The sequence below is a fragment of the Gekko japonicus genome, unplaced genomic scaffold (assembly GCF_001447785.1).
Source record: "Gekko japonicus isolate JY-2015 unplaced genomic scaffold, Gekko_japonicus_V1.1 scaffold2379, whole genome shotgun sequence".
NCBI classification, from domain to species: Eukaryota; Metazoa; Chordata; class Lepidosauria; order Squamata; family Gekkonidae; genus Gekko; species Gekko japonicus.
In genome coordinates, this window is record NW_015160294.1 from 60,895 (window position 1) to 75,964 (window position 15,070).

General features: G+C 41.7%; 1 protein-coding gene across 1 annotated transcript in view; it reads left to right on the forward strand.

Annotated features, from left to right (window-relative positions):
- TGFBI (transforming growth factor beta induced) overlaps window positions 1-10,710 on the forward strand; it is a 61,513-nt gene extending 50,803 nt beyond the window's left edge. The window contains exons 12-17 of the mRNA XM_015416012.1: window positions 1,992-2,122; window positions 4,298-4,422; window positions 5,696-5,798; window positions 7,667-7,746; window positions 8,277-8,301; window positions 9,929-10,710. Coding sequence (XP_015271498.1) covers window positions 1,992-2,122; window positions 4,298-4,422; window positions 5,696-5,798; window positions 7,667-7,746; window positions 8,277-8,301; window positions 9,929-9,969 — 505 coding nt within the window. The 3' untranslated portion in view covers window positions 9,970-10,710. The remainder of the gene's footprint in view (window positions 1-1,991; window positions 2,123-4,297; window positions 4,423-5,695; window positions 5,799-7,666; window positions 7,747-8,276; window positions 8,302-9,928) is intronic.
- The last annotated feature ends 4,360 nt before the right edge of the window (window positions 10,711-15,070 follow it).

Consider the following 15,070-nt stretch of genomic DNA (forward strand, 5'->3'; position numbering starts at 1 on the left):
TGACAGAAGAGGAAGCAAACCAAGCCAGTGTCACTTGCTTTCCTCTCCTTGCTGCAGCCACCCATGTTACATGGCTTTTAGTCCATAGAGGCCCTCAGCATTTCAAAGGTCACAGGTGGTAGGGGAGATAGGAAACACCTGCTATTACCAGCCTTTTGCTCTTGTGCTGCATAGATTTCAGCTCATTATATCGGCAATTCTAAGATCCCTGTGCAGGACATCGGTATTATAGGTGGAGGATGGAGGCTAAAAGTTGAGGCCTTTTTCTCCAGTAATCTCATAGTCTTGGGGAATTCCGTGCCAGTGGACAAAGTGATGGCTGTGAACATGGATGGCTTCAGGCAGATTCATGGAGACTAGGTACATACATGTATGGCTACTAGTTAGCTGTAGTCACTTAAAGTAGCCATATTCAGAAGCATCAGAATGCGTGTGTTGGTCTCCACACCTTGTTTATTGGACCCCAGGGCAACTAGTTAGCTGTTGTATGAAGCAGTTTGCTTGACTAGATGGACCACTGGTTGGATCCAGCAGGGCCTTTATGATGTTCTTTGTTACGGAGAAATATATCAGAAGTTGTGTTGGGTACACACTATAAAATTCTGGTTCCAGAGTGTTCATATTGTCGGAGAGAGTTCTGAATGACTGTCTTCCTGCTTCACTTTTACTTCATAATGGATTCAGCAGCAGCCTTTTAAATGAATTCTGGGCTTTTGTATGAAATCCTGTCTCATGGCATGAAGCCTAACTTTTATTTGACTACAACTGTCAAAATACTTTCATTTTGGGGGCAAAAGCATGTCCTTTAATGACTGGATTAGAACTAGGATTGCCAGGCCCAGTTGGGGGTGGAGGATCACCCAGTTTTGCGGGCTCCTGCCCACTGCCGGCCAGGAAATGCCCCCCAACAGCAATGTGGAGCAACGTGCCTATGTCACCTGGAAGTGATGTAGGCACATTGGTGATGTTGGGGGGGGAGACACTCTGGTTTTGGTGCAAAACTCAATGGTTTGAGGGCGATTTTACCATAGAGTTTTGCCCAAAAACCAGAACGTCACCCCTGACATGCCTATGTCACTTCGGGGTGATGTATGCACGGTGCATGACATCACTTCTGGTGATGTTGGCACATCATGGGCAACATTTTCAGCTCCTGGAGCAGTCCCTTTCATCCCCCTGCTGGCATCTCAAATGGGCCTTGCAGTCCTAATTAGAATTTACACTAAAAGAAGGAATGTTTCCCATGCAGGGAAATCAATGAACCAAAGATTACTTCTGCAATTTAACTAGACATTAAATTCCCTATAATTCTTTATCTTATCCTTACCAGGAGAGAATGCAGGTTAGTGAGTCAATATTAATTTTTATAATTGAGGAACTCCAGCTTCAAGGTAGAGATGACTAAGATTGGCCATTGAGTTCTTAATTGAGCTGAAATTTTGAACCCCTATTACCTCCATGCAAGTTGGTATAGTGTTGGATCTGGGAGACATGGGTTTGAATTCTGTCTCTGCCATGGAAATTTTCTGGGTCACCTTGGGTGAGTCACACTCTCTCAGCCTATCCTACCTCACAGAGTTATTATGAAGAAAAAATTGAGGAAGGGGGGGAGAGGCAGGGTAGGAAGGAAGGGGCTCTGTTGAAAACGTTTCCCTGAACAGAGTCACATCCTCAAAGGAAATCAATTGAAAAATATCTGAGTGCTCAGAAGGATTATGTACATGTTAGAACACACATGAAGCTTGAGCTGGAGGCTTCTGTATTACACAGAGACATTTTTATTAGTTCTTGATTTGTTGTTCAGTCACACAGTCAAGTCCGACTCTTCGCGACCCCATGAACCACATCATGCCAGTTCTTGATACTTGTGTATAATTACCTTCCTTTCCCCCAAAAAAAGAAAGTTGGGTGTTTATTTGAGCCAATGATACTGACAAAGTTTTTTTAAATGTGTGTGTATGTATTTGTGTTTGTGTGTGCATGTTTTACAGTACCTTAGTGGCTGCAATCCAGTCTGCAGGCCTCACAGAAACACTGAACAGGCCAAGGTCCTTCACAGTATTTGCACCAACAAATGAAGCTTTCCAAGCTATGCCACAGGGAGAGCTGAACAAACTTATGGGTAAATGTCCATAGATCTTACTGGCCATGTATGGTATTTAGATGTACTGGTTCCTTGAATAAATGGGTTTCTAACACTTTGTACACAGTGAGACAAATCATTCACAGCATTTTAGTTCTGCATAGATGCTGTCATGAAAAGGGACACACAACATTTTACCATCCTCACGTCATCTAAAGTTCATCATTCCTGTGTTGGATTGAGTGCAACATTTATTTTCTTTGTGATGTTTATGTGCCAAGTTTTTGCCCAACGGTGATTCCCCAAAAGGCTGACAAACAAATACATACAACAGAACACCTAATAACCCCTGACGCATTCTCGGAAATTATGTTTTCCTCAACTGAGAAGTAGGGGAAATGGATGAAGAGCAACTGTTTGTTGAATAAAGACACTGAGAAATTTGTATATATGTATCTGCCTGTGTAGATACAGAATACTGCAGGTGAGAGAGAAATCATAGATTGTGGTAACTGTATGTCAGCCAGGCTAGTACAGGTAAAGACCAGGTGGTCATACGCTCAAAGCCATCTGGAAAAGCACCAGCTTGATGCTCTGTTTGGCATAAGTATGTGGTCATGTTCAACCATCTTTCACATAAATGTTGAAACGTTCTCTCTCCTGAGCTGGAATATAGTTGTGGCTTGGAAAAAATATGAGCTGGTTGATAGCAATGTCTTTTCATTGTCTAAAGCCCAACCAGTCTGTGACATCAAAACGCAGTATCTGCTTCTGGGAGTTGGTTATCCTTTTATGTTCGTTGCGCAGCAGTCTGCACATTTGTTCTATTGCTTAATGCACAAATATTTCATAACTGATTTGTAGCTACCATAAGCAGCTGTGGAACTGAAATGTCCCAGATGTGAACAGTTGAAAGTTGTTGAACTTCATAAGCAAAATATTTAGCTTATGGTTCTAGAAACAGTGAATCACAGTTGGTGGGAATCTATGGCAGACTTATGTAAGAGGGGAAAGGAAAGAAGTGGCTGTGGTGCCTTATTTAATCAGTTTTATTTCTTGACACTTAATGGAGCAGGTATTCCACAAATTATAAAACTTGTGATTACTTAGTCATTGTGCTGTAAGCAAACATGGTATTGGAACCTGATTTGGAGACTGAAAGCCTGTTAGATTCTGGGATGGTCTTTGTGCTGTATGAAAGTTGTGTTGTGTTTCTAAAGACAAGAATCCACAGAAGTCTTAACTGGACTGACACTGTGGCTTAAATTTTGTATGGGGTAGTGTTTACTACTGATTTAAATGGGGCTTAGAGCCACGTAATAGCTGTCATTCAAGTTCAGTTACACCCCACTATCAGTTAGAGAAGGTAAAGATTTGTAAATACATGGAAGGCCCCAGCTGAGTGAATGGTATATGTAACTGGCTGATGACTTGATTACTGTTTCCTCCAAATGATTCTTAAGTGACAACTAAAGGATGCCACTGTATGTGACACTTGAAGTGATGTAGAGAAGTATTAGTGCCTAAATGCATATAACTTACAATGAGGTAGCTCAGGTTTCCACTTGCAGCTGAGCAAAAGTAAAGTATCCACCATGGTTACGGCAAAAGAGCCTAAAATTCTTTGTTTTTCTTTGTGAAATCTGGAATCAAGTGTGTGATTAAAAGGCTGTGTACTGATAGTTTTGTTCAGTTAACAAATTCCATGGCCAGTGAATGGGAGAGGTGAGGGAGTTGAGATTATGCACACTGTATCCCACCCACCTCTGCACATTCATTTGACCTTATGCATGGAGCAGGAATGTGGTTCCATCAAATCTCTGATGCTGAGATCACTCACATTTGCAGTTCAACTGCTAAATGAAAGAATGTCTGATACAGTCCTTGCTATTCATTTCTCAGCATCATAGCCCTTCAGCTAAATGTAATGCTTCAACAGCCATGTGTTAAGCAGCAATTGATTAGTTGGAAGGAGCACTTACTGGCATCCAAGAGAATCTGGAAATCGGTACTGTAGAGAAATAAGAATGTAATCACTTCCATGGATCAGCTGCATATTTTTAGTGGGAGCGGAAACAGTTTTGCATCCCCCCCAACTGCTGAACTCACTGCCCAAGATTGTGGTTTGGTGTTTTAGTTTCTTTCTAAGGTATCATGAAACATGGGAAAGAAACTATAAAAATTCATGCATGCTTGTTGACTTTTCTTCCCCAGGTAATGCTAAAGAACTTGCCAACATTCTGAAGTACCACATTGGGGATGAAATATTGGTTAGTGGAGCGGTTGGCGCTGTTGTACGGCTGAAGTCCCTGCAGGGTGATAAACTTGAAGTCAGCACCGTAAGTCCTTATTTTTTGTTTTTATTTCATGCTCAATCACTCCATTTTAATGCACTTTCAAGAGCTGCTTCCAAGTTTACATCCCTTCTACTCAAAGGGGACCATAAAGGTCTGACTGATTGAACATTGCCATATGGAACCCGAGGAAGCTTCAAACACTAAGCTCTCACATCAGGAGCAATCTGTTTTCCATCCCAGATGGCTGATACAAGACATTACTGGGCTGATCTTCCACAAATACCTTGAAAAGTGGACAGTCTTTTTATTGTTAAATAGCTTATTTTGATTCTTACTTGTTTCCCCTCCTGCTGGTCTCATGATTGCAAGAATGCATTTTTGTAAAGAAAAAGAACAAAGCTATTCTTAATACTGAGTAGCAAAAAATATTTGTCTCCTGAAATTCTGCTGGGGGCAGGAAGAAAAGGTTGGGAGCAGGCCTGGAGCTTGCACATGTCTTCCCAAGCTCCTCGCCTGATTTATCTTGTAGGGTAATCCCCGATTCAAGTACACAGTGTCTCTTCCAGGCTCATTCATTGACTTCTCTTGGTGGTGGAGGCAGCAGAGGAGGTCTTACAAGGCTTTCTGTTGCAAAATAAGTTTGAGCCCAACACTTCATTTCTCACCCTATTCTCTGATAGAAGCCAAGGTGCAGGGTATCATCTGAAGACCTCTGGGGTGAGAGGAGAGCAAAGCCAGGAATGCAGAGAGCCAGACTGGATAAGAAACTCCAGTGGGTGTGGTTAGGAAACAATGCTAACACTGCTTCTCCCCTTATCCTGTGCCCTAAACACTTTATATGTGATATGGCCATATCAGTTTTTTTCCCCCTCCCTCCATTCCTCCCTTCTCCATTTAAACCCCACCTTTCTCCCCAGTGGGGGCCTAAAGCAGCTTACATAGTTCTCTTCCCCTCCACATTGTCCTCATCACAACCCTGTGAAGTATTTTAGGCTGAGAGTGTGTGACTTGCCCAGCACGGCAGAGTTTGAATTTCAATCTGGATACCCCAGATCTTAGTATAGCACTCTAATCACTGCACTACAATGGCTCTTTCCAATCTTCACAAATTCAGAACATACTGTTGACAGTCATAGCCTAATGCTCCCTAGTTGCTGGTGTGGTGGTTATCTAGAGGCTTCTGGAAGAGTTCATAAAAATGCTGTCAGTATAGGATAGACGAGTAGTTGATGTTTGTATTTTCTATGATGTTTCATGTTTTTCTTCCTTTGTGCTTATATGTATTACCTAATCATTTATCCTACTTTTTCTTCAGAAAAACAATGTAATAAATGTCAACAAGGAGCCTGTTGCTGAGGCAGACATTATGGCCACTAATGGTGTGATTTATGCTGTGAATACAGTTTTACAGCCACCAGGTAGGTTACATTGGATTCAGCATAAAAGACAGTGTTTTTCCTCCTCCCATGTTTGGTAGTCTTTCCTCAGTTGTTAAGGATATCAGTATTGCCAGACAGCAGTGAGATGCCAGTTTGTGAAAGGAAGTTCATTTCCTGTGCAGAAGGAAATAAGCAAGAAGATCTTAACCTTCCTGAGAAACAGCCTCCAGATTCCTTGTTCATTCCAAATTCTTCATTCATTCCAGTGGGGCAGGCATGCAGCATTAAAGTTCTTTGGTTGACTCTTCAGAGATGAAACGTAGAAATGCAATGTATACCTGTTGACTGAAGATGTTGGGAGGAAAATAGGAAACTGATTATACAATACCATGAATTATTATTTCTTTTGACAATAATTTGGTCTTTTGCACGTATAAGAGATGTTTTGTAGGTCTTCCTTGGGTGAAGTCCAGAGACTTGCTTATGTGTATGGAGGAGTCTGTATAGAAATTTAATGTACAGAGACTCCCCTACAAACTGTACTTGTGCAATTGGAGTCCCTTGTCATGGCTTTAAGGTAAATAAGACTGCTTCAGGGTAAATAATTTGGAGGTCACAAGTGTGGTTTCTAGGATCCATTTCATATATGCAGCAGCTCATGTGGACTTTGGACACACTTGGACAGTGTGTATCTGGATAGTGAAAAGCAGCAACATCTCTTATGGAGTTCTAATTGAGACGCTTAAAATCTACCCAAATCTCCTGGTAGACCTTTAATATAAACACTGCACAGAATCCTGTCCATTCTGTAGCTCTGTGAATTATTAAGGCAGTAGTATTTAGTCCAGGGCCTCAAACTCAAACAAGTTAGGCATCCCAAATAACAGATGCCATGTAGCCAAATTCTTCATTTTGTACCAAAAGAGCTCATCATTGGGAGTGCAGTAGTAAACGAGTAGCTAGCATCTAAACATTCCCTGTCATTCCCTGTCATATTCTAGTCTCTGTGTCAGCCTTGTATATCTTGACTTCCAAACCTGCACATTCCTTGTCCCTGTCATCTAAGCCATCTTCCCATTGGCCAATTCTTGACCCCATCTCCTCTTTCATGCCAAAACAGGTGTCTCCAGCCCTGCTGGATGATATACATCCCTATAGACCAAGTCTCCTTTTCCGCTGACCAGAGGCTAGCAACCCCACTTGTCCTCTTTGCCACCAAATGCCGGCAAATTGCAGCTGGCACCCTTTCCATACTCCTTGATAATGGTGTGGGTATAATTTTTATGGCTGAGTGGAAGAGGGGTTGTACATAAACCCCAAACTAAGGGAGCATGAGGGATGATGTGTGGCATTTCCTAGGTCTCCACATACAATTTTAATGTTCCATTGCTTGGACAGGAAGGCACATGCTGTAGCATTACTGTAGGGTTACTTACCAAACACTTCCATTGATTTTACCCATAGACCTTTGTATCTAGCCTCCTCACTATATTCAAGATGACTCATGTCAATAAAACTATGAACATATAATGAGAATATTTAAGACAAAACAGTACTACCAAACTGCCTGTGATAGTTTCTGTGAATGAGCTCCGAAGCTCTTGTGGGTTTTTTTCCTTTTCAAAGATCTGTGTGGGAAGCCTGATTCAGGTTGGGACTAGGTAGAAAGGTTAAGCCTTCCACCTGTACTAATTTGCAGCCTGAACCAGCACCTCTACTGAGCCATTTTAATGTAGGGGGTCTTAAACTGCCTTCCCATGCCATGGGTCCTGACCCTAAAAGAAAAAGAAGGCTTGGGGAATCATGGAACACCCAGTGTATCTTTGATATGGCCTCTGTTCTCTTTAATTAGTGGAAGAAGACAATATTTGTGTTTGCTTAATCGTGATTTGAATTGTGTCCCTTAGCTTTTAGGCCTAATGAAAGAGGTGATGAGCCTGCAGATCCTGCAATGGAAATATTCAGGCATGCTTCTGCAACATCCCAGGTAACCATAATGCTCAGCCAACATGTAGGGACACTTCCAAAAGAAATTGCCTCATACCAAGTTATACTGCTGGTCTACTCTGACTGGTAGCAACTCTCCAGTATCTCAGGAAGAGACAGGCTTCTGCCTACTTGAGATCCTTTAACTGGAGATGCCAGGAATTGAACTTGAGATCTTATTTATTTATTTTATTTATTTACTTTCAATTTATATCCCGCCTTGCTGGTGTAAACTGGCTCATCGCAATGTGTGTACTTCTGCATGCAATGTGTGTTCTATGCTATTGAGCCACCTGGCTTGGATTATAAGGCAACGTAGATCCTGCATTCAAATTAACATAATATCTTTTCAATCAGTTATGTTCTACACAATTAAAAGAGGCAGAGGGGGAGAGCACTCCTGAGCTTAAGACATGCTCTTAATCTCTTGATGAATATGCAAGAAAGATTATTCTACTTTTGTTTAATGGCTGTATATAAATGTAGGGGGGGTTAAACGGGGCAAATTAAACTTTTATTTTTCTTTTGCAGATTTCTCAAAGGAGTGCTCGGTTGGGTAAGTAAGGTTGACATGATTCTGGACTCCCTTGATTATATATTAAGCTGTAGTTATTCTGTAGGTGCATACTATTCTGCCTACTACCCTGCCTTCTCCTCTTCCTCTCTAGATAGATACAACTGTACTTGCCTGAAATATTATAGAAAATAGCTTGAATTGGTTTTAGCTAATGAGCATCATTTTTAACCATATTCAGATGACCAGATCTTCAGAGCTTACTTCCTTTTCTCCAGAACAGCTGGCTACTAGTTAAGATACAAGGTTGGAGGGAGGGATTGTGGTTTTTAGATATTACCCAGGGAACTCATGTTGTCCAAACATATTCCTTTCCTACCCAAATATGTACCTTCCTACTTTGTCATGTCATCAATCTTTTCAAATATTGTTGAGGTCGATGATGAAAACCGCTCTCCGTTTTGCTCTTGAGTGTAGTCCTGGCATGAATATCTGAGTGGTTTTGGTCTGTCAGCTATGCAGATATAAATAGAATACATTGTCCAGGTTTCAAAATATTTATTTTTCACAGTTTATGGAAGTAGATATAGTTTGGAGTTCTTCTTTCCCCCTACTCACTTTTTCCTGTCCATGTATAATTCATCATTTGCAAAGTGTTTAGTCAGTGCTTGTTAACTTCTGCAATCCCACTGGATGGTTAAAGTGCCTGTTGGAGGCAAAAGCGGAACCCCAATAAACTGCAGTTGTGTGTTCTTTCACACACAAACTTCATGGATTAATCAACTATTGTATTGTGATTTGATCACTCATTGTATATGATTATATGATTGTCCGCTCTGACTGCCAATAGCAAAATGTTTCATACCAAGGTTCTCTCCCAGGATTCTTTTTTCTGCCTGCTATCGCTTAAAGCCTAGGCTTCACATGCAACAACAAAATGAAGTGGCAAAATACTGGCTGGTAGAGTGGACTGTGCCACTGGAGACTGTAGCTGGCATATGCCATTTTTGAATGCTTCCCAATCTGTAAAACCCCTTTGTATGTTAAAACCAGACCATCATGGAGAAAGGCTGTAGCCCAGTCTCTATATCCTGATTTCTTCCATTCCTGCCAGCAAGGTTATGTGGGGGGAGCATTAAAAATGTGATCCCCCCCAAAAAAAAAAACACCTTGCAAAACTTGAATGGTATAGTGCATTCTGCCACATCTAGACTCTACCTGTTCATTGCCACTTGCTGATCAGCAGCTTTAGTGTACACTTCTGGGTCTTGGTGCACAGCCGGATGCACAAGGACCCTTTCATTCTCTCTGCTGCAAGGAACAGGCACATAGCATTCCCTGCTCTGGTGCAACTTCACGGACCCATCAGAGCTCCATGGAGCTTTAGGTTGTGGCCTAAAGAATCCAATCACAGTGAAGTGCAACAACTTCAGAGAAGGCTGCAATCATGGACTCAGTGTTGAAAACCAATGCGGTGGGCATATTCCAAAGCCTGCTTAGAGTGACTCATCCTTTATTAAACTGATCAATGTTGCAGAGAACTGAACTGAAACAGAGAAAACATAATGACTATTGATTTTAATTCAAGTAGAGGAGCCCCCTTTGAGTTGTAACCAGCAGTGATCATTAAGCAGTTGCTTTTTTCATTGATTTTTTTTTCCTTTTTCAGCTCCTGTGTATTCCAGACTGTTAGCAAGGATGAAGCATTAAAGTGAAAACCATTCTACATGTAAATCACAAATAGGGATTCAGCCAGAGTTTTTTCATTGGGTTTGTTGAAAAGAAGGACTCTGTTGTTCATCTGTTTTTGTTCTTTCTTTTTAAAAAATAAACCAAGTATTACACAAACATCATGTTTTCCAATTGAAATGAAGGAGAGAAAATAAAAGCCATGTATATTTAAACCATTGGTTGATAAGGGTACTTTTGTTCCCAGCTGTAGCTGAGAATTTGGGGGGGGGGTTGGATATGAGCATCACCTCCAAAACTGTTTAGACCTAAACTTCATATGTGCAAGAGTGAAGAATGACTGTGATTGAAAGATACACCTCAGTTCATCTAAATCCTTCACAGGTGAGCACTTAACAAATGTTGCAGTCTAAGCAAAGGCTTGAATCTGCTGTCAGAAATGGGACACACAAAGTGATTGCCTGCTGAGTCAAATTCTGGCTCCAGCCAGCCAATGTTATCTAGCTTAACTGGTAGCTGCTCTAAGCAAAGTTCTCTCCCCCCCCCCAATAATTTTATTAGCTGGCATTTGAACCTGGGACTCAAAGCTTGTGCTCTGCCCTTGAGATACAAACTTTCTCCAATGGGAGGCTTTTCTAAATTAAGACTCCTCAGGTTCTCTAACCCTGGAAAAGGAGATTCTTGAACATTCTAGACTCAAACTGTCAAGGAGTCAGGCCTGTAGCCAGGATTTTGTAATTCAGGGGGCCTTTAAATAAGTCAGGGGGCACTGATGTAGCAAAATAAAATAATTTTTTTTCACTTTTGCAGTGTTCGCACTCTGCCTGCCTACGCGGGGAAGCAAGCCATGCTTGGGGAAGGGGAGGCGGTGGGGAGTCTTCTGGGCAGCCCAGAGAGTTGGTAGTCCTCTGGGTGGCCCAGAGAGCCAGGGGGACTGGGGGCTGGGAGTCGGGGGGGGCCTTGTCAGGAAGTCGGGGGGCCAGGCCCCGAAATGCCCCACTGTAGCTACGAGCCTGCAAGGAGTCCAATGTTTTCTGCTTTCCATGTCTATGTGGCTTTGAGTTTAATCACGTAGACTGATCCTGCACTTTGGCACATTCAGAGACGGGTGCGTGAGCCTGAATTGAAGACAGAGGGATAATCACCAGTTTTCTGTAAGGAGACAGTACTAGCACTTCCCTATTTCACAAGGTTCTGTTTTGAAATACACTGTATTAAGAGTCATAGAACCATTTTATAATGTTTTTGGTTATGTACAGGGGCACAGAATCATTGGCTGATGTTCAATTCTGTTATGGGTAGGTAACCCATCTTGAAACATTGGTGGAACAAAGAAACCTGGACTTTAGAGAAGTCCAGCTTTGTGACTCTTTTCATTGCCATCCTAAGCAGAGTTACACCTAAGTACATTAAAGTCAGTGGGCTTAGAAGGGTGTGACTGCTTAGGATGGTACTGCTTTTGTGGTTGTTCATATTGAGATGTAACCCAGCCCACCAGCTGGGGTATTGTGACTGAGGACTTTTCTTGTGAAGAAGTGGGGTTCATTGGAACTTTCAACTCTAGATGTGTTTTGTAAAAAAAAAAAAAAGACCAGGCATTTAATTTAATTATTCCAACCTAAAATCTTAATGTCTCTTTCCAGACGTGCCACCACTGCAAATAAAGCTTCATGGAGACATTTTACGGGAGAGAGATTGTCTCTGGTTGGGTGGCCTGAGTGGCTTTCACTTTGATAGGATACCACCCTCTGCATGCAGGGAAGTCTTTCCCTTCGCAGCACACAGAAAAGCCCTTTTGAATCTCAGGAGCATTTCTGATGGGTACTGTGGGAGTCTACCGTGAGAGGAAATAAAAGGCAAAAGCCAGTGCACATACTGAAAGGAGCTCTCTGAATTGTGGCCTGTACTCTTAAAGACACTGCAAGGCACTGGCTGAACAATGTCATTGGTATACTTTTACAGGAACATGTGGTTTTTATTTTCTTCCCTCCTGTGCTTTGAAAATCCTCCATGCAATTCTTCATTTTAACTTTTTTTTTAAAAAAGCCTCACTGTTGATATTAGAGAATTTGCATTATGTAAGCTATGGTTTGATCAGTGCAGTCAATTAGTTTTTGTTTACACATATGGCTCTGACTTTAATATCTTTTGTTCTTTGGAAGACCAAAAATGCAACTTCTCTGTAATGTGGTCAGAGAATTCCCCCTCATCAGAATCTCCAAATAAACAGTTCCTTTGTAATAAAACTTGGCTTTTATTTTTTACAATCTAAATATGCCTTGTAAATATTAGAATGGTTAAAACCATTTTTATTATCTGAGAGCACAATTTATATGCTACAGGAACAGTACTGATGTTGTAGTGAGTGGTGTGGCTGCCACAGCTGTGTTGTTACTGCCTGCAGCACCAGAATCTCTGGAGTATGTGGGAGGAAGCCATACTGTGGCTCTTCGCCACATCACTGCTAACCGAGTTTTTCAAGGACTGGTGTTGGCATGGAACAGAGCTGCAGTATGGAGTCCTAGAGATGTAAAATTTCCGGAAATTTTGAAGCTTGGAAAAAAACACATTTTTTTCCAGTTTTTTCCGGGGGGGGAAACGGAAATTTTCAGAAAAATTGGAAAAAAATGCTACATTAGCATTTCTTTTGTCTTTTCTAGATTAAAAGCCATTCTATTACTTTAGGAACATAAAATATGAATATTGACATTTTTACTTGGCATGAAATTATCACAACTAGCATATTGTATCCAAACAATTATTACAAACAGAATACCCACCCACATGCAAAAACAAAACTGAAACCTTTTTATTTTCTTCTGACAATAGCACCTCCTAAAGGAAGAAATGCATCTTGTTCTTGCATTGGAGAGTTCAGTTTGTAACCTAGGACTTGCTTGTCCTCAGTGCACAGAAATTAGATCAATCTGATACCATATATATATATTTTAGAAATGATTTGGAAAATATTTGAACACCTTGTCTTAAAATATTTTATTCATCATGTTAAAATAAAACATTCCATAATCAATTTTTTTCTTTTCTTTTTTCAATTTTTCGGGGGGGGAAAGGCTTCAGAAAAAAACCCCGGTTTTCCCCCTAATTTTTCCGGGTTTTTTCCAGGCCTTCACATCTCTAGTATGGACCCCTACTACTAAATCTAGAGTGGGGTCCCCAACCTTCTTGAACTCGTGGGCACTTTTAGAATTTTGAGAATGGGTGCCATGACAAAATGGCTGATGATCATCATGTCCAATCACAAAATACTGGAAGGTTCTACAAAGTGTTAGGAGGCTCTAAGCCAGTGATGGTGAACCTTTTAGAGACCGAGTGCCCGAACTGTGACCCAAAACCCACTTATTTATCGCAAAGTGCCAACACAGCAATTTAACCTGAATACTGAGGTTTTACTTTAGAAAAAACAACTCATACATTAACTTAAGATGATCCAAACAAAGTAAGGAAAGCAATCCCAAATGCTTTCATTTACTTAAAATTATTTGGCGGAGAATTCCACACTTTAATGATGGTCTGGGCCTGGCTGGGGCGATAGCACACGTGCCCACAGAGAGGGCTCTGAGTGCCACCTCTGGCACCCGTGCCATAGGTTCGCCACCACTGCTCTAAGCCAAGCATCATCATATGATGGAGAAAGCTGTTTCCAAAATTGTGTCTGCAGACACAAATGTGATGCCTTGCATACACTTCCACAGTACTTCCTACTCCAACAAAGCAGGTGAAAGACGGGACTATCTCTTTGCTTTGGGGGAGAGCCAGGAAATGCATTGCCTAGTGCCATAGGAGGGCTGCCAAGATGATGAACAATTTAAAATATACATGATAAAATACATATAAAATTTTAAAATAAAAACTCCTACCAAGCAGAACTCATTAAATCAACTTTTTAAAAAACTAAAATAAAACAGTTAAAATACATATAAAACATTGGTTAGGAAGAGAGAATGATTTTGGGAATGCCAGACAAAGCAAAAAAAAAGTCTTCACCTGCTGGTGGAAGATGGCAACAGAAGGGGACAGACAAATCTCCCTTGGGAAAGAGATCAAGAGCGCCAAGACCAAGAAGGCCTCAAACTGGGTTGCTGCTCAGCTCAGAAAGCAGGGGTACCTGAAGCAGGACCTCTGAAGATGTTGGGCAGGTTCAGAAGGATCTTCACTGCATGATTGAAGGTAAGCTGCGGCAGCTATTTTGGGGACTGCCTTCACCTCCTATGGCAGCCATTTTGTGGCAGCCCTCACCAGGCTGTGTCAGAATGCCATAGGTGCTCGCAGATTCAAGGAGATTGGGGATCCCTCACTAACCAATCTGTACACATGAAGCTGCCTTATACTGAATAAAACCATTGATTCATCAAGGTCAGTAGTGTCTACTTAGACTGGGTTATTATCATACAAGCTGGTCTACTACTTTTTAAATACAAACACACACACCCGCCCCCGTTTAGAGACAAATCGACAGCAGCGAGTGGCAAAGCTTTTCCTAGATTGTACTGCTTTAGGCTTGCATGTTTGAATGCTCTTTCATGAAAAAATTCTCCTTGCTCAGTGAAAGAAAGCATATAAGGAAAAAAGCTAGTCTGAACAGTTTCACCTGAAATGCTAGCTTTGGATTTACAGAGAGGCCTGGGGGGGGGGTGTGTAGCTAAAACATGCAAAGAGCCTGAAATTGAACAGTCCAATTTGATTCTGTTGATGGTATAAACTGACCTAACTTTTGGCTGGTTAGGTAGCTGGTTCCGTTCCTCAACCCCAACGACTTAGCAACAGTGATCCATGCAATGGTCATCTCAAGGTTGGACTACTGTAATGCTCTCTACATGGGGCTGCCCTTGTCTCAAATCCAGCTGTACCTAGTGCAAACTGCTGCGGCCAGGTTTTTGATGGGCCTCCCTATACAGGAGCACATCCAGCCTGTGCTGAAGGCATTGTACTGGCTGCCGATAGCATACTGAGTTCACTTCAAGGTGCTGGTTCTCACCTTTATGGTCAGGGGCCGACCTGAGGGACCGCCTTTCCCCATACATTCCCCAGAGAGCACTGGGTCCCAAAGATGCCAGACTGGCCATAACCAGGGCCAGGGCCTTCTTGGTGGCTGCACCATACT